The following is a 20,000-nucleotide window of genomic DNA, read 5'->3' as shown; positions in this document are numbered from 1 at the left end:
ACAGTGAATGCTCATTGTCACTTTCTCCTTGTTTCTCCTTCTCTACATCTTCCCAGATTGGCAGGTTGCTACACTCGCCCTGTTGCTGGGGGGTGGGGCTCTGGTGTTGATGTCATTCCTGGTTGCTCTGGTTGCAGTGTGTATCGGCACAAGACGGCGATTTTACGCACCCGTCGCCTTCATGCTGTTTGCTGCAGGTCAGTGCTCACAAACACACACACACTGACAGCCGTCCGGGACTGTGGCCACACACTCATTATCCTGATACACACAGACACACACAGTAAGATTACTTAATTAGCTCATTTACACAAGGTAACTGGAAGGTTGTGGGGTAATCACACTGAACACTGACATGCATTTAGATGATAATCCTTACTTACTCATTAAACAGGCACACAGGCTGAACAAATACACACAAACTGACCTGTAAATATACACAGACTCTCACATAGCCTGTCATGCACACACAATTCCTCTTTTCCTCAAACTCATTTAGAGAAAATCCTATTTTTATGAGTCAGCCTCAGCAGGGTCGGAGCACAGTGTCACGCCTGTCCGTTTAATTTCCCCAGCCGGCCCCAATCTCAAATTGGACAACTGTCAAGTTTCCACATTTTCCCGTTTTCATTGCCCTGAATAATTGGAAGATTTCATTTTTTTAGGCGTGAAATGTTTCATTTTGCAAAGCTGGATGTGTTGCCTGTCGGAAGTTTTCTTAATCACAGTGTGGAAACCACAGAAGAAACATACAATAGTAGGTAGAAATCATCTTTACTTAAAGGGATGATGTAGAGTTTTACAGAGGCTCAGTGATTCCTCCTGAAAAACGCTTTGAAAGCATGTTTAAAGGATGAAAACATATGAAAAGGATTCAATTAAAACTTATTTTTTATTCATGTAGAATCTTTTCATATGACATGCGCTGATTGAAAGGTCATTCTGCCTGTAGAGCAAATGCACAGTGTGACATCTTCAGGTAGATTTTTTTCAGAATTTCCTCTGAATAATATGATGATGATCCTGATTTAGGTTCTGCACATTGTTTTTCTGCCGCCATGCGAGTGATAGCTGTGGTCAGACACTTGGTGCTTTAACGTCATTCATGTGTCTGATTCTTGAAAGTGGAATCTCTTGTTCTTGACATCTAGCATTTTGACCCAGGGATATATTGGTTAGATTTTACAGTTAAAGGTCAGGGTCACTGTGACAAATATATATTATAGTTAAATATGGTATATATATATGGATATATGGTTTTGCAGTAACTTCAAATAACTTGTATACTAAATATGACCAAATAACTTTTTACACCAAAAAGGTGAAAGGTCAGCATTATGATAATTTGTAAAAACACTTTCCCTGAGTTGTTCAACTTCCTGAGGCTACATTCATGCTAATGCATTTTCATTCTAAAATACAGCTTTACAACAATCGTCATCTATATGAGTGTTTTAACAAAGTTGCAGAAATAATCTCAGAATATTCAGACACACCTGAAACACATGTCGCATTGTGACAAAACTCAACAAAAAAATGACAAAGATAGAGATGATACATGATAGAAATCAACTGCACAACAGCTGCTAACACAAAAAAAGAACAGAATCAACTGTTAACTCATATCAGTGTTGAATTAGCAGCTTGTCTTGTTTTCTTCCAGAATTGGTCTCTTTCTTTGTCAGCAGCATCTCCAAATGTATGTGATGCTGATAGTACGGACCCCGAATCCAAATGCAGAACTAGGAGGCGGATGTAAAAGTTTACAGAGTTTATTGAGTACAGGTTGTACAAAAATATAGATTGTGATAATGAACAGGATCTTGAGGACAGCGGCCAAGGAAGTCCTTGAGGGATTCGTCCTCCGGACTGAGACACGAACCCACGGTTAGGCTCCGGATGTTTAGTCAGCACCCCGACTAGGGAGAAGCAGAGGGAGGTCAGGGACGGAAACAGGTCATACATGGGAGAGCAAACAGACAGGCAACAGGACATAAGGGTAGGACAAGCTCACGTACCAAAAACCAGGCGTAGACGTCAAAAACCAGGAAGGCAGATGGAGGCTGACAAAACCGACAGGGAGCAGACAAAGGCAAAACAGGATGACAAAACGGGTCAAAACACAGGTAGGCAAACAAACAGACAGGATCAAAATGCTGGTAAGTAAACTGCGAGAGATTACGAACTGGCGTCTGACCAGGGGAAAGGACAGGGTTAAAATACACAAAAGGGAGGGAAGACAATGAGACACAGGTGGCACATATCAGGGTGGAGTCAGGTAATCAGGGAAAAGGTGAACATGAAACAGGAAGGGAAGTAAAGACAACAGACAAGACACATGAGGAGAATATAACAAAATAAAACAGGAAGTGACAGACAAACATAAAAGACACACAAAACCAGACTAACGTCTGGTAGCAGGCTTCACAATGTATCTATTTTCATAAAAAAAAAAAAAAACAACTTAATGTAGCTTAATGCCTGAGACGAATGATCAATCACCACCAAATTTTGTGTGGACATCTCTGGTCATGCCCACTTTCACCTCTGAAAAAATCACAACAACAACCCCAATTTTATGGATGTTGTCCATGTTAAGCCTTTACCTCTCCATAGGTGTACATTATAGAGACAAAACTTAACATAGCTTAATGTCCAGAAACAACAGTTGATTATCACCAAATTATACACAGACATCTCTAGTCATGTCTACTTTCACTTCTCCAAAAATCAAATGAAAACCCCAATTTCTTTTTTACATTACGCGTTTTAGAATGTCTCATTGTGGCTGCTGTTTTGGTCTGGCAGCAGCAGAACTGTCTTATTATTTTCCCATAGGTAACAAAATAAAGTACTAAGGAAGGAGTTTGAGCAACATTGATATATGAAGTAATGTGACGTCAAGTCAAAAGATGACCAGCATGTGTTTTATGTGTTTTATGCGCTGTCCATGGTGCTGAATTACACACTCCTGCATGCGAGGCATCCCCACTGTCAGACTCTGCTAAGACTGCGCTTGTAGTTCTGGCAGTGGGTTTCTCCTTTCCTCATCCCCATCCTTCCTCTTCCTCCCCTTTCCTTTTGAGCCCATTATGGACAACTTTGGGAATCTTTAGTTTGAATGTTTTTTGACCGTAGAAATCTCTAGAATGAAGATTTGTATACGACCCACTCTAAGAACGCCACGAATGCTGCACAAATGGCATACTACTGCCTATTAGGAACACCTTACGTCCACCTTAAGAACGCTGTGAGAATCTCTCTCTGTATGTCCGTTTGTGCGAATGCTGTAAGGGGCCCCTAATAACAATGTAATGTGTTTTTGCAATCTACTTGTGGTCACCGTAGGAACATGGGGTTCTGGAATGGCTTCCTGATCCATGAACATAATGCGTTGTTCTTAGATTGTTCCTAAGGCATTTGTCAGGGTGCCCTATGAAAGGGAATTTCATCGTGTGTTCGTAGAAAATTTTGCACAAGATCGTCCACCTGGCTGCGAATTTAAGAACGGTCTACAAACTCTCCATTTTTATAAGGCCGCCTTGAGAAGGTCGTATGAAATGGTCCATAAATCCGTCATTGGTAACGGCATTTGTGACTGAGACATAACTTCTGAACCACTAATCCCATCAATATATGTAAACAATTCAGGTAAAATGCAGTTTCTCAGCATTTTATTGTCATCAAATATTACCTATGTAGATGTTCAGAAGCTCCTTAGTGAATGAGGAAACACCATCATCTTCTAAAACAGAGGCTCACCTGTAAAACCCATGTAGTTTGACTAGTGACAGTGATTGTAGACTCTTGTTTTAATGTTCAGTTAATGGTGTATTTTGTTGAAAAGATCACTTTTTTTAAATAATGACCTTTGAATTTACTCAGGGGAAGTACATGCTTTTTGCTGAAAAATGGAAAATGTTAATGATAACATTATAATAAATGGTGATAAGTGATCTAGGAGAGGTTAGATGTAAAGAAAAATTAATTTGAAAGTCGCCACAAAAATACTGTAGTTCTAGGTCTTTAAGGATTAAATGCCTTCAACATCTTCACTCCATGAATTATGTGATTCTGGGCATCCACCCACAAGGTGCTAATTGTTAATTATTGAATTTAGTCTGTTTTTCCAGTGGTTTTCTGACCTGTGCCTCCAATTATTACAACAATGAAAATTAATTGCTATTGAGAGATGACCAGTTTGGCAGACATCAGAGAGTGCTGCTGTAATTTGGAGAAAAACATGTTGTCATCCAGCCAAAATTAATTGACTCTGGATGCTGCAATATAGAGTTATTCTTCATTTAGGGACGCATACTCATCTTATATTCTTGTCACCAGGTACTTGCTCGTAGTTTGTGCAGATGAACGTTGTTCAGATTGTGACACACATGTTTTTCTTGATAACAAATAAAAAACAACTCTTTAAAATCCCTGTATTGTAAATGTTAAATTTGTTATTTGCACATTTAAACCTTTCCAATCTGGCACTCAAAAGCACTACTAGTATTAAACAGGAAACTGACAGGCAGTGATGGATTAATGTTAATTACAAACTAATGTATTCTGTAATAGTGAATTTTTAGGGGTTTAAAAACTTTTATGTTTTTACCACGAATGTACAGGAATTTTCTTGTAATTTGTCATTTTTAGCTCTGTGGTTAAGAACTTGAGCAAACTGTGCCCAGAAACTCATTAAAATTTATACCACAGAACCGTTTTACAAAAAGTCCAAATGTGCTACTTTAATTCAATAATAATCAATTCTTCAAACACAACAGTGATGCAGTGAGTCCTTTTAGAGCTTACAGAAATCAATAATTTATGAATATGTTATTATGGTAAAACAAAAAAGGCTGTCAAAAGTTCCTTGATAGGACACAAACAAGCTCTTTAAAGAAACTGAGAAAATAAGTATTTTTGGGTGAACTACTAAGAGACCCTTAGTGAGTGATAAATCACACACTCATCTTAAGCACCGACTACCTCTTTAAGGATGTTTTTCACACCATCTGTGTTAATATTACTATGTTTTAGGAGATTATGCATTCAGTGTTATGTTTTTTTTTTTTCATTTAGAAAAGTGCCAGGGCTTGTTTGTGTTCCCACAAGATGAATTCCCTTTGAAGAAAGAACGATTGATGTGTTCTGCTTTGTTCTACTGCCATCCATCTCTCCCCCCTGCCTTTTTAAGCATCTATCTCTCTGCCCCCTTTTCTCCCCCAAGCTCTTTCACCTCCCCTCATCCCTCCATACCTCTGTAACATCAGCCCATTTCCTCCTTCCTGCTCTTTTTTATTTCATTTTTGACCCCTCAGCCAGCTCAGATTCCTCTCCTCTTCCTCCATCCCTCTTTCCCCCTTTCCGCTACTTTTTCCCACCATCATCCTCTGGTCTGATCAAGTTTGATTTATTTTGTTTTCCTAAAATGTGCTAAATGAACTAAACAGAGCTAAATGACACCTCCTCTGGGCACATAGCTCCCTCCCTGACCTAGTCGATGCTAATTTCTGCTATTTTTCTACTATTTCCACACCGCTTTGTATGCAAAGGCTGAAATATTTTTAATAAAATGTATGTGACTGAATGCCTTTAACCCAAAGTCATTCAACTTTACAGGAAATCCATTTTACATTAGTTCAGAATGTACACTTTCATTTAATAATTAATAATTCAAACAGAATATTGTCTCTTAAGATGCAATTTGAGGCGCTGAGTGTAAACGTCTTTTTCATGTTAAGTCAAATATTTACACAGTTGTACAGCTGTTGTTTTAGAGATGATGAATTACTCATAATAGTTGTACATTCATAACCCGCCTGCCTCTTCCACATGCCACCTTGGCTGCCATTTTGTTTTCATGTCACTAACTCTTACTCTACAGCTCGGTAATACCATGGTAACAAGAGGAAAGAATTAAACTAAATGACAAGGTAATGGCTCTGACCACTGACGGGAGAAATGTTAATTGATTATTTCCTTACAATGGTACCTTTCCCTCAGTTGGATATATTAGAAAGCAAGTGAACATTTTGCCCTTAAAGCTGATGTGTTAGTAGCCACAAAATGAGCAACATAAGGAACTGAGTGACTTTGACAAGGGCCATATTGTTATGGTGATGACTGGGTCAGAGCATCTCCACAACTGCAGGTCTTGTTGGGTGTTCTTGGTCTACAATGGTTAGTACCAACTAAAAATGGTCCATGGATAATCCATGGAGGCCCCACCTCTCTACTTCCAGGACTTCAGGGGTCTGCTGCCAAGGTCTTGGTCCAGATACCACAGCACACCCTCAAAGGTCTGGTGGAGTCTAGGCCTCGGGTCAGAGCTGTTTTTGTGGAAAAAGGGGAACAATATTTGACAGGTGGTAATAATGTTCCGCTCCCATAGATGCTTGATTGGTTGAGATCCAGTTTTTGTTCTTTAGATACTTTTGATAGGTCCCCTTGTTGTCATTTTTGCTGTTTAAAACACATCCCATTGTAACGAGATTATCAAACCAAATACCACTTTGCCTGTCAGTGGTCACCTCTTTTAATACCGTTTGAGCTCTGCCTTGAAGACTGAGGTGAACTATACCAAGGCAGCAGCCATTTTGGTTTTGGTGACATGATTCACGTGCAGTGAGATGCAGTCCACTGAGCTGTTTAGCAGCTGTTTCATCAACTGACACTTTATTGGTTCATAAGCTTATCTTATAAATTGACAAACATCATATGTGAAAATGGTGACACAATTTAAACAGGATTAAAAAAATATTTGTCTCTTGCCATCGGCCATAATTTTTCCCAAGTTAGATCCAGCTGGGCTCTGTGAACGGGCAGGATAGCAGTCAGATGATGGGCAATGAGAGGATTTATCCCTGTTTAGCGGTCACACAACTGAACAATATCTTAACATGGTTGTAAAATGATGGTCACAATCAACTACACTCTGGCAATAAAGTGTTGAATCTTCAGGGATTGTAACAACAAGCTAGTTACAGAACTGAGTGAAGGCAGATTAAATTGTAATCTTTAAACACAGTGATCCATAAACTCTGCTCAGTCCTTTACTTTGAAAACTGCACATTCTGTATCAATGTTTGTAACAGAAGCTGACGTGAGAGTTGGGAACTGATGCACACCTCTTGTAGACTTCAATTCACCGATACATTACATTAACGTGCTTCCAAATGTATCTCAGCTGTAAAAATGATCATTCATAAGTACACACATGTACATATTACAGGAACAGAAGGGAATGTTATACATTTGGTTAGGAACTCATCCTGCATCATCTGTGGTGACATTTTGAGCTTTGGATGATTGTCGTTGCACATTATGACAAATCTCTATGTCTGTAAGAGCTGTTTTAAAAAGTAGAAATAATAATTAAAATCCTAAAGTCTTCACCCCACGATAGCCACAGATGCAAACTGCAGCCTGACTCATTGGTGTAGGCGCTGCTTAGTTAGATAATGAAATTAGTGAGTTTAACGTAGTGGGTTTCCATGACCTGTGGCTCTAATAGCTCTACTATTCAATAAATAATTGCAACTGAGGAATGACATAAAAATTTAAAAAATAAATTAAATTCTGACACCTGTGCATGTATTTGGATGCAGTTGTACCTAATCCTAACCCTAACAATGTGCTAAATTGTTAGTGATCGGTGCTGATGTCCTCCAGACAAACACATCGGCAACATTTATTTATCCCAAAACCTGCTCATTTATTTTGCCAAGAAAACTCAACATCTAATAGCAGGTTTTTGCGCCTTCATTTCTTCACTTCAGTCTCACGTCCCAACACAGAGTTTGTTAATGCAAATCGCTCACCATAGATACTTTAAGTTTGATATTATTCGGTTTTCTAAGGTGATACAAATGGACAAATATGACAAATCCTGCTCTGCTACAACACAAAAATATTTAGAAACAACAACAAAGAGAATCAAATTGACCAGTAGTTCAGTACGTACTAAAATAAAATTGATAACGAAGCAGCAACTAACTCCATATCTATATTTGATAAATAGGTGCATATTAGAGTCAACATCAACAGGGTAATAACCTGATAATAAGGAGGTTCTATGTTGATTTTTGTAATATTATCAGTAATGTTCAGAGTAATACCTCAAAAATTACATAAACATACCTGGAGGTCAGAGGTAGCAATTATCTTCAAAAAATTCTCTTTTGTTTCAAGGTAGTAATGTTCAAATTATAGTTTTTGTTTTAATAACCATTAATCATGGGTGCAAAATACTATTTAATTTCATGTTCATACTGAGTTATGAAGACTTAAGTATTCAACACTGAGCCTGTTTACATGACCATAAAAGTCAGATAACCGAGAGTCATCAGATAATTGTAATAATCAGATCTAATGCATTTATATGCACTTAAGAAATGCAATAATCAAAAAACCCTGGTTTAGACGCTCCAGTTTATTATCGGAATTCGTTCAGAGTACGTATGTATGTAGTGATGGTAGACTAAACTTCCTGTTATTGTCTTCCACTCACGTTTGACTACGCAACTTCCATTCCCTATGATTTTAATTGCGTTTACACTTGTACAGACGTAAAAGAACAAAATAAATCAGATTGTCCTGTGTACATGCAGGAAGACATTGGAGTATTGAGGAGAAATCCGTATGTGTTAATCTGATTTCTCATAATCAGATTACTGCTGTTATCTGATAAATCATATCAGATTATCTTGTTTGTCACTTCAATAATCTGACAACTCCAGAAATCGTATAATGATGGGAGTATTGGTGTGCATGTGAACAGGCTCACTGTCACCATGTAAGTTTCAATCTAAATTCACTGGACTGCAATGTGTTTGAGATGTTTTCCACTCTTCATCCAGCTCACTTTTTGCACTTGTTCTACCAGTTGTCCTCCAGGCCTGCAGCTTGGTCCTCTACCCCATCAAGTTCATCGAGAGCATCAACCTGAGGATCTATCATGAGTTCAACTGGGGCTATGGCCTGGCCTGGGGAGGAACCATTTTCTCCTTCGGTGGGGGGATCCTCTACTGCCTCAACCCCAAGAACTACGAGGAGTACTACTAATTCAGGACGATAAGACAAACACTGGAAGAGGTATTCACTGAGCGAGTAGGGTGTTTAGGGGTGTTTGTCTTCTAGTGGCTCTATTCCCTAAGAACTGTGAGGATCTGACACTAGATTCGAGCCAATAAGTATCTCAACGGGCTTTGTCCCTGGTGAGTATCCAGGGGTACAGTCTGACAGTTTCCTTTCCTGCCTCAGTCACAGAAGTGTGAACACTGTGACTTGTACAACTGACTCAGTATTGAACTTAAAGCCCTAACGCCACCAAGTCCATACAGGGGGAGGGGTGGGGGGTGTAAGGTGGGAGAGGTGTCACACACACCTGTGCAGTAAAAACAGAGGGTTTTGGTGACGCGGCTGCCTCTGTTCCTCCTGCAAGAGCTACTGGTAAAATGTCACAAACGTCTGAGACTGGATGTGGAACTGGAAGGCTTCTAATGCATGTTTTAACACGCATGCACATGCCAACGTATGTGTACACCCTGGAAACGTCAGACCGGACACACACAGACATCTTCAAAACTCTAATCCCCACTCTGGTCCTCCTTAAGTGTGAAGTGCATCATCATCATTGTTGCTTTTCAGAGTCCTTCAGAGCTCTTAAACTTTCACAAGGACACGGATGAGGATCAGACGCTACAGCGGCTCTTCATAACTTTCTGTAAGACAGATAGATTCCTCCTGAGGGGAGGTAAAAGGGGAGGGGGGTAAAAATAAAGACACCCGCTCAATATTCTGTTATCGACCCACTTGTCTGTTACCTCGGCAACCCACAGGGTGTGCACATGCGGCTGTCATGATTGATTAGTCATGGTTGGAGGTGTGAGACGAGACTGCGCTCAGCTGTCTCCCTGGGTCTGCTAAATTTCGATTCCCTATCGAGCCGAGTTTGTCCAAAAACCGTGACGTTTGGAGCATCCTTCATTTTCTCATCCGGATCTTCTGCATCCCAGTTTTGGGTGGGAGTGGCACTTACTTACACAGCATTTGGTGTTACAGTCAGCCTGTATAATATTGGACTTGTTTACATGCAAACCTGTAGTTAAAGCAAGTTTAGATCACTGTTAGGACGCCCTCAGCTCCACCACATGAAGCACTGAAGCCATGTCAGAGGTGCACAAACTTTTTTTTTCTAACACTTGATTTTGACAGTACATTTTTGATTTAGTTTTAGTTTCTTTTGACTGAAATCCAAGTTGGTTTGAATCATATTTAAATCATGTGATTTGCTTTACTTTTTGTCAGCTGATGCCCTGTCCACGAACATGGATATTTGTCTAAACATGTATTTTCCCCCATCGTTTTATTGTTAAAAAAACATACAAATTTGTCCACAAATGTTCAAACACACAATTGTTTGAGGCAGACTTAAACTGTGGATGCTTTGGACTTCAGATAACTTTAGATACAGTTAAAGAGCAAAGACAAGTTAAGTTCACTCGAAAGCGCCGGTTCAGGTTTGGAAGAGCAGTTGTTATATTATACAGTTTTTGCTTCAGCTTGTGTCCCAAATGTGTCCCTGTGGAACATGATCTACTGCACTGACTCATGCACCTGTACAACCTATATTTGATGCTTCAAGTGCGCTTTTAAAACACAAAGCAACAATATGCATGAATAAATAGAGATGTCTTCTAATGTCTTTCTTTCCCACATGGATACACAGTTGTTTAATGTCTTCACTGTGGAAGGCATTTTAATAAATAAAACATAACAACACAACAGCACAAGAGGCCTAAACACTGAGAAACATTTCAGTTGTGCAAAATATCTGTGTTACTGTGGACAGGGCATACCTTATCTTCAGCAGATTAATCAGTTCTAGCAGGTTTAGATAACATGTTTCTCTAAAATTACCATTTTTTCTGCTTTTATTGTTTTTATATTACTTATTTATATACTATTTCCAAACTCGATCCTGGAGGAATTGTCAGTTAACCTGTATTTTCAATGTTCTGCCATCTAACTTCACTACCAAGTGAGAAAAAAAACCTTTACTCTTACTCTTCTGGAATATAAATGAGTTGTTTTTTGACACACAAGAATAATGTAGCTTGTGTAGTGTGTGTGGTTTCAGAGTTGACATTTTTCATCTGTGTGGTGTTTAAAGGGTTTAAGATCTCCCTAGCAACTGGAATGCATGTACATGTTCATAAAAAGCAAATAATAATTTTTAAAACTCATCTTAACAGGATTAGTGTCGAGGATGTAATCAGATGATCTTTGATCTCTCAGTATGAGTAATATCTGTGCTACAGTGGACATGTAAACACAGCCAATGAAGCTGACTATTTATACAAGGGATCAGTGTGTCTGCTGATAAGTTCAGGCCACGTTTCATTAACACCTAACTGCTGTCTCCTTGTCTACAGTAAATGTCATGGATCAGCCCTGCACCCACTGTGGATAGACATTCAGTAGGGAAAAAAATCCTGGCGTTCACCTCTTGGCACAGGAAAAGCACACGTCCCTGTCAGGTCAAGTATTAATGGATGCTCGGACACAAACAGTCAAAGAGAAGGATTGTATCTCACAGAAAAGCATCACCTTACAGATGTCCCATGTGGATCTAAACAGTATTTATCTCACATCTAGTGTTTACCCTGCCCTCAGGGTTTGGCTCTGATCATCGGCTGTTTGGGAGGTGGCCAAGGATCCCAAGCATTTCATAAGTGTAAGGACAGATGCAGGAAAAACAACAAATATTCTTCTCCGTCATTGGATTCTAAATTGTAAACCCCATCATCTCCACAGTCCACACAAACACACTTTATTTTAACGAGTCTCAGTGTAAAATAGGAACTCTCTGGAAATATGAATGGTAGGTCTTGTCTGTGCACTTTCACATATTTACTTTGGTTCCGTCAAACAACCATCACCCAAAAATAGGATCCAGGCTGCCTCCCTCGCCACCTTAACAAATTCAGAGCCATGCAGCTGCCACCAGCTGATAGATGTCTATTTATTTTATATAAACTGAGACACGTCCAGTGATGTTTACCTCAGACAGCACCATTTCCTCTGTTGCTCATGAGGAAAGGTTGTGTTTGACGTATCATGTTGTACACTGCTTTTGAAATCAGTTAATTCAAGTTGTAATGATGGGGACATGGTGCAAAGAATAAGAAGAGGAATAAACTTGTAGCAGGATATGGGCGAGAGAAAAGCCACTTAATCTCACTTCACCTGCCTCTTCAGGCAAACTTAAACCTCATGTTGTAAATTCACAGTGTATATTCTACTCAGAAGTATCAGACTAATGGATGTTTTTCAGAGGAATGGGCATCACAGGGGGAAAATGTACATTTGAATGCTTCTATTTTGGTTTTACTGGTGAATGTTTTCCTTACAATGACTACCTTTTCCTTTCTGCACTGCATTGGCAGCGCTCGGCGTTACAGTCATTATTCCATTAGTCATACCACCTATATGGGTCAGTGGGTGCGTCGTAGCATGTGACCCTCATCCAAAGTGTTTTTTCAGTTTGAGAGATGTCACAGCTTGAAACTCCGTGTAATCAGAACGGATACCAGAGTTTTTTTTACTGTAAAGAAAAGACAAAGTACTTAGAGTCATCTGATTACTGTGTTGTTTCTCCATGTGCAAGAACATCATAGAGACCCGGACATAGTGGAGGAGCTCTAGAAACCATCCCCACCAGTATGATATTTGATATGACCGCTACTGTATTTAATACTGTACGATCACAGCTTAGTGAGGGTGTTTTTGCTACCTAGAAATGTCTGTGCATTTGTGGAGTAGAGGAGCCTTAGGCACTAACACTGTAACAGACCTGGATTAAAACACACATCTCAGCATTTACAGTATCTCAGTAATACTGTGGTAGTAAAGACCAACTTAACCAAGACTGAGTGCTTAGAGACCAAGACAAACCCCACAACCAGTGCAAGACCAGACTGAGTTAAAACCAAGACCGAACTAGAAACGCAGTGAAGGGCAATCCAGCTCTTAAAATATTACAGATTGATGTTTTATCAAAGATGAGGCTATTCTTGTTGCCAGTGAGTAGCAGAATGAGTCAGCCTGTGGGAAGAAAATAAATCAGAAAAAGGCCCTGAAATTCAGTGATGTCTGATGGTATCGGAAACACTTTTCAGTGGTTTGTTGGGGGGAAAAAACAACCAATTAATCAAATTAATGTCAAATTATTGATATACTCTCTTAAAATCTTGACTTAGCAACAAATTCTAACAAATATTTGAATTAGCATGAGTGGAAAATGACTGAATGAGATACTTTCTTAATAATGATAATCTTAATATTATGAGAAACATTCTGTAAATAATGATAGTATCTCAAATATATCTATAGTACCTCAAAATATTGGCTTAAAGGTTCAGTGTGTGAAGTTGCAGGTTATTTTGTCCATTCAGTGCTTTTTAGTGAAGGAAATATCAACTCTAGTCCACGCTTAAACATTGTCAGTGTTGATAATGTACACTGTCGGGGAAAAAAAAAAGGGTCGCACACAAAATATCTTGTTGGACTGCCTTTAGCTTTGTTTACTGGATGTATTGACTATGGTATCCTTCATGTTATGATGCTTATGGAGCGTCACAGTGTCCAGACTTGAATTAATATTTGGCCCAGTTCTTGTATTGATGATGTAGAGTCGGACCAATGTGTAAAGTCTTGTCCATCACATTCCAAAGATTACCAGTGGGGCTGAGGTCTGGACTCTGTGGTGACCAATCACTATCTGAATCTGTTGAATCCTGGTATTGTCATCTTGGAAGATGTTTGCATCATCAGGGAGGAAAATATCCACTTATATTCAATGCTAGTCATTCAGTTTATTCAGGTTCAGCTGACCTCATTTTATAGACACATAACATTGTAACCCAAACCTGACTAACTGAAGCAACCCCAGACCATACACTGCCCCCACAGGCTTGTACTGTAGGCACTAGGCATGATGGTTAATCACTTCATCTACACCTCTTCTCACTCTGGAACAGGGTCAGTCTGGACTCATCAGATCACATGACCTTTTTCCATTGAAACCTAGTCCAATCTTTCCACAAACTGGTGATCGTTTAAGAAATGAGAAGGATCAGTTACGGTTAAAGTACTTGAAACTCAAACTATTAATCACAGCATTAATTATCTCAAGTATGGATATTTGCTCAGTTAAATCCAGGTCACTTGTTTTGGGCCCTTAATGCTGGGTGACACCTGATAAAAAAACACAAAATGAAGAATTCTATGAACAGTGACCCCACTTCCTCTGTAGATACCAATGACTCATGTGAAGATAACCCAGAAACCCAACATTATGAATATTATATTCCATTTGTGCAATGAGATTCCCCACAATTTTACATACTGAACCTTTAATATCACCAACTCAGTATCTTCTTCTTTTTTTTTTAAACATGTCTTTATTGTGATTTTCCACCAATTTGGTTAGACTGTACATACGTGTAAAAATTTTTACAAAATGACAACAAAAAAAAACCCCAAAACAAAACACAACCCCACAAGAAAAATCAAATTCAAAAGTAATAATTAAAAAAGGATAATACAATACACATAGATAAATAAATACATTTTTTAAAAATCATGGCAGGACCAAGATTGAATTATAAAAAACAGATTAAACTCACATTACAACTCCTCAATATCTTAAAAATATTGTTGAAAAGTAATACGATTTTGTAAAGATATTAAGCCAAAATATTTAAGCTGTTTTGTTCTTCATCTTTTCCTTAATCTTCATTTACCTGTCAGACGTATAAACACTCTCTAGGCAGATAAATCTCCTGCTACATAACTCCAGATCAGAGTGTACTATAACATTATGCAGCTGCTGTTATTAGTACATGTTTTATCCCAGATTAAAAGTGACAACGCTGCTTTTTCAAGTATGTAAAAATATATCGAGCAAAGCATCGTAATGTGATCTCAAGCCAATGCACAAGATGAACGCGCTTTAACAGGAAGCGGCAGATGTTCCAGTTGAAGCTGCTGCATGTTTAGATTTTTTAATTGGGAGCTGAAATCAACGTCACGTCAGTCGTAATTACAAGCCTCAGACTCTAAATGACAATGCAAATATGTTTGCACCAGTTTCAGAAAATGACCTACATGCTTTGATTTTTAATGAAGCTCTTCAGTGCGTCTCTGGTAAATAAGATTACTTTTGTTATGTCTTTGCACTAAACCCCCTCTGGTGTCATCTGCTAAGAAAACGACCCTTTATTTGCAGCCTCAGGGTTTGTGACCCCTGTATGTTTTAGCCCAGGTCTGAGTCGTAGTTATTAGCATTTGTTTGGTTATTAATTTTACTGATGAGAAGTAGAGGCTTGCAAACAGAGACAGCTCTGTTTTATGCATCATCTCCCAGTAGGCTGGAGAGAAACTGTCTAATGATGTGCATAGGGATTTAGAAAGTGTGTGTGTACGTGTGTGTGAATGACAGAGGAAGACTGTTAAATGCATCTGACAGAGGGAGGGTGTGTATGTGTGTGCATGTGTGTTGGCATGTTTTAGATGCCATTGTAGAGATGTCAGTAATCAGCATTTATCTCTTTGTACGTTGGCACATTAAAGCACTAAACAGAATGTCTCACTCTCTGTCTCCTTTTGTTTTCCACGTCTTCTGTGTATTTTCTGCAACAGTGGTTGTTATTATCTTACAGAACCAAAAGTGAAGTAAAATTATTCAAATGCACATAGGAGATTAGATTAGACAGAAAAAAAAAAAGAATCCAGGTCATGATACTTCCGTTGGTGTGTTTATATCAGGGGTGTTTCCTCATTCATTTGGTAATTCAACTGAGGATGCATTTTAAGGTCTTAATGATGTGGTATATGTAAAATTCAAGCTTTAATATATTCATACATTAAAACACTGAATTAAACGTGCTTCTACTCTCATTAAACAGTGGTGGCTATAATATAAATACCCATAAAATAAAACCAAGGAAAAAACATCGAACTTCAAGAATAAAAAAAAAAATCACTGAAACATTTACATAAATATGATATGATTAATTTTGCATTTGGCCAGTGGTTGAAGAATTCATTAGAATTATTCAGACCATTTGTTTAAGTGAAAGTACTGATACAACCCTACTTGCACAGTTCTGCGTCTATAACCCAAAGTCACAATATGTACGGTACTGTGAGAAAGTGTAACATACCTTTAGCTTTGTTTGTTTCTGCACAGTGGAAATAATCACATACATTTTTATTTCTCAGTCTCTGTTTGTCAGACAAAACAGGAAAATACAGGAAATGTGTTGTGCATTGTATTAAAACACACAAATCAGAACTAATTGGCTTGTGTAAGCTAAAGTCTAGTGTGACCTCTGTTCACATGACAAAAAGTAGACCAAATAATAAACCTGCAGTTTTAGCACACCTGAAATAAAACGAATCTAATTTTTCTCTAATTAATTTTTTTTATGCTGTATATATTTTGTTCCTCTATATTCTGATTTTATCATAATACGGAGGCTGAGAGGTGCATGTACGGTGATATACAACAAACCTAATGGCTGTTTGCACAGTATAGTACCGTATTGTCAGAAAAATGTATGTAAAGTATGACAGGTCAGTATGCTATAATAAAGAAAAAAGATGCATTATAATAACTTTACAAAAACACCCACATTTTATAATACATAGCAAATGTTCATATAATAATAATAATAATAATAATAATAATAATAATAATAATAACAATAATAATGGATTAGATTTATATAGTGCTTTTCTATGAACGCATACTCAAAGTGCATACAGTGGATCCATTATTCATTAATTATCCTACAGAGTGGCTGCTTTTCTTCCTGATGTAATGATTAACTGAAACACATGTCTTCGTTCACGTAAATCATTATAAAATAGTATTTATTTTATGCCTTTTACTTCATACACAGGCTTTTTATAAACATATCATCAGTTCAGTGGGTTATAATACCCTTGACTGTTGACTGTATTTGTAGTAATAATACATCCACTGTAAGTACTTGTATTTGTAATAGTAGTAAATCCACTGTTAATACTTGTATTTGTAGTAGTAGTATTGCCAGTCATGGACATTTGCTCTAGTTTTTAGTAACTATACTAGCACCAGCTGATCTACTTTTGACAGGACAAGTTCAGTTATCTGTGCATCAATTGCATCCATGTGTCTCCCCCTATTTCCCCCCTTCTCCCCCAGTCTCTCTGTCTCTCTTTAACCCTTTTTACTCTCTCTCTTTAACCCCAACTGGTCAAGGCAGACGGCCACCCTCCAGGAGTCAGAGTCTGCTCGAGGTTTCTGCTGTTAAAAGGAAGTTTTTCCTCTCCACTGTCACCAGTCACAAGTGTTTACACCTGGAGGATTCTGTCGGGTTTCTGTAAATTGGCTTGAGAGTCTGGTTTCGACTGGCTCTGTATGTAAAGTGTCATGAGATTTTTTGTTATGATTTGGCACTATATAAATACAGTTTGACTGATTGATTTGATTGTTCAAAAATATGTCAGGTGTCATCCAGACTGCAACTGAAAATGGCTTGATTCTGATGTTTTTACTCATATGCGACTCACGGTCATGTTCACACTGCAGGTTTTAATGCTCAATTCAAATTTTTTGCTGAAATCAGGTTTTTTTTGCATGGCTGTTCACATAATAATAATAATAATAATAATAATAATAATAATAATAGTGTTATCAGTTCATGTGTAAACAGTTTAATATGGGTCACATATGGGCAAAAAGTATGATTTGGGCCACTTTAGCCTGCAATGTGAATGTAGCTTCAGATGGACAGTCTTCATGACAGTCTGAACAGCACAAACCACATGGAATTTGATCTTTTTAATTCTGAACTGTTCCACTTCTCAAGTCAGATGCAGCGCTAATGTTTTTTTATTGTGACCTAAACAGTTGGATCAGAAGTCATGTCATTTGGAGATGAGTTCACAGACGATCAAGTCACTCAAAAGCAACATGTACATGAATGCAGACGTAAAATGAATCCAGAACGTCAGATGCAGCAGAAAAACAGACAGGGACCATTTTACTGCACAGTGATGTTAGTAATAGTCACAGATTTTAACTTAAATGCAAAGTTTAGAATGGATGCATTTTACTTATAGTGGAGTATTTTTACCATGTGTTTTAGTACTTCTACAGATTGGGAAAAATGTAAACATTTATGACGCCATTGCTTTTGTAAAGATGTGTCAGTTCAGGACTATCTGGAATATGATATTAGCCAAAGCAAAAAAATAAAAGAAAGCAACAGTAAATCAGAAAGCAACACAGACATAACTGCACAGTACTGACAAAAATCTAAATTTTTATATTTTTCACATATTTCACTTCAAAATGTGGGAAAAATCACACTTATTGCATTCACTGTATCCTACTTAATAAGTAAATGTGTGCAAATGCATGTTTATTATCTCTATCAGTGTTTGCTCTTATGTTATTTTCGATTTTATGTTCCTGATGCATTAATGCGTACATTGAATTTTGCTGCTGTACGTGTTTAAGTTGACTGTTGGTGGTTTCATTTACAGAAATGCATCATATTCTATAAGATCATCATGTTTTTAGCAGTGAGCTCATCTTTAAAATAGCAGGTGTGTTAACTTGTGATGTTGCACTGTGTAAGATCTGAGTTTACTTAGCTTAAGAATAGGAGAAATTTCTCAGTTCATCTCTCAGTTTACCACAAACATTCAATGTCAGCATATTTGGAAAAAAAAAACATTAGTTTTCACTGGACGAGAAGTGAAGCTGTAAGACAAATGTAGACAAAATGTACAATATTTACCTGTGAGATGTAGTGGAGTGGAAGTGTAAAGCTGCAGAAAATGTACATCTGCATCTAACTTGTGCTTCATTATCATATTTCCAGTGCTTTTGGCAGGCTTAAATCTTCAACTGCATCGCTCTTACTAGCACTAAACACTCCGATTTAACAGAATAAAAACATCATTCCCCTATGAAAATTTAGCAGCACATTTTATCATATGAATAAAAAGAAGAAATTAAGAGTTAATACCAAGGAATAGTTTGCTTTCATTATACAATTAAAAGACATTAGGGATAATAAACACATCTTTTGCCAGTTTTTCACTATTCTGCTCTCAAGGCTGGCTCTTAACAAACACTCTTCCTGCCAATTAGGAGGTTTCCTGCCAAATTAGCAGCATAAGGAAAGGCTCCTCCGAGTCAGAGCAAACACTTGACCAAAACAGCAGTTGCAGAGTCTCCAGCAAGAAAATATTAACATAATTTCAATGTTTCACCCTGTTGAGGCCTGAGTTGGATACTCCAAGCTAAGAAGTATAAACAGCCATTGAGTGACAATAACGGCATAAGATGTGTTGTCTGAAGTGAAGTGGTTTCTGATTGCTGCTCTGACAGACAGGCTTCCCTGCAGGGAACATCAAGATCACCACAACAGAGGGAATCTCACAAAGTTACATAAGAGCTTTGGTTTTAATTCGCCACTTCCTGCAGAAGCCTTCTTTTCTCAGCATGTGCAATGTCATAGTGAGACATAATGTATTACACTTGTCACCTGATAATGAGTTTAGCGATGAAGTTTTAAATATTTTAATATTTTGTGGCTCCTAATTGGCTTAGTGCATCTCTGAATTACCCCTAGAAAGTGGAAAGACTGACTTCTTCACCTGCCTCATTGCTCATGCTCAAGAAAAAGCAGATACAGCACAATTATTCAGAGGAATAAGAGCTAATTTTACATGCAGCTGATGCTGTAAATTGGGAGCTGTGGTTCCAGCAGGGGAGTGATTTTTCCGATGACCCACTGCTGCCAAATCTCTCCGCAAGCATCAGAGGTCAGGTCTGGAGCAGCATGGCCTGTCAGCCAGGATCAGCCTCCATCATCACAGTAAGTTCACCTCACGCCTGCCACACTCAACATCTGAGTCATTTAGTCCACAACAGA

At 38.1% G+C, this 20,000-nt stretch overlaps 1 protein-coding gene across 1 annotated transcript in view; it reads left to right on the top strand.

Annotated features, from left to right (window-relative positions):
• The window catches only part of LOC115433505 (transmembrane protein 47-like), a 42,848-nt gene extending 27,200 nt beyond the window's left edge, over nucleotides 1-15,648 (top strand). Inside the window, exons 2-3 of the mRNA XM_030154960.1 lie at nucleotides 57-197; nucleotides 8,885-15,648. Coding sequence (XP_030010820.1) covers nucleotides 57-197; nucleotides 8,885-9,063 — 320 coding nt within the window. The 3' untranslated portion in view covers nucleotides 9,064-15,648. The remainder of the gene's footprint in view (nucleotides 1-56; nucleotides 198-8,884) is intronic.
• The last annotated feature ends 4,352 nt before the right edge of the window (nucleotides 15,649-20,000 follow it).

The sequence above is a fragment of the Sphaeramia orbicularis genome, chromosome 2, assembly GCF_902148855.1.
Source record: "Sphaeramia orbicularis chromosome 2, fSphaOr1.1, whole genome shotgun sequence".
NCBI classification, from domain to species: Eukaryota; Metazoa; Chordata; class Actinopteri; order Kurtiformes; family Apogonidae; genus Sphaeramia; species Sphaeramia orbicularis.
This window is presented reverse-complemented; position numbering and strand designations above follow the sequence as displayed.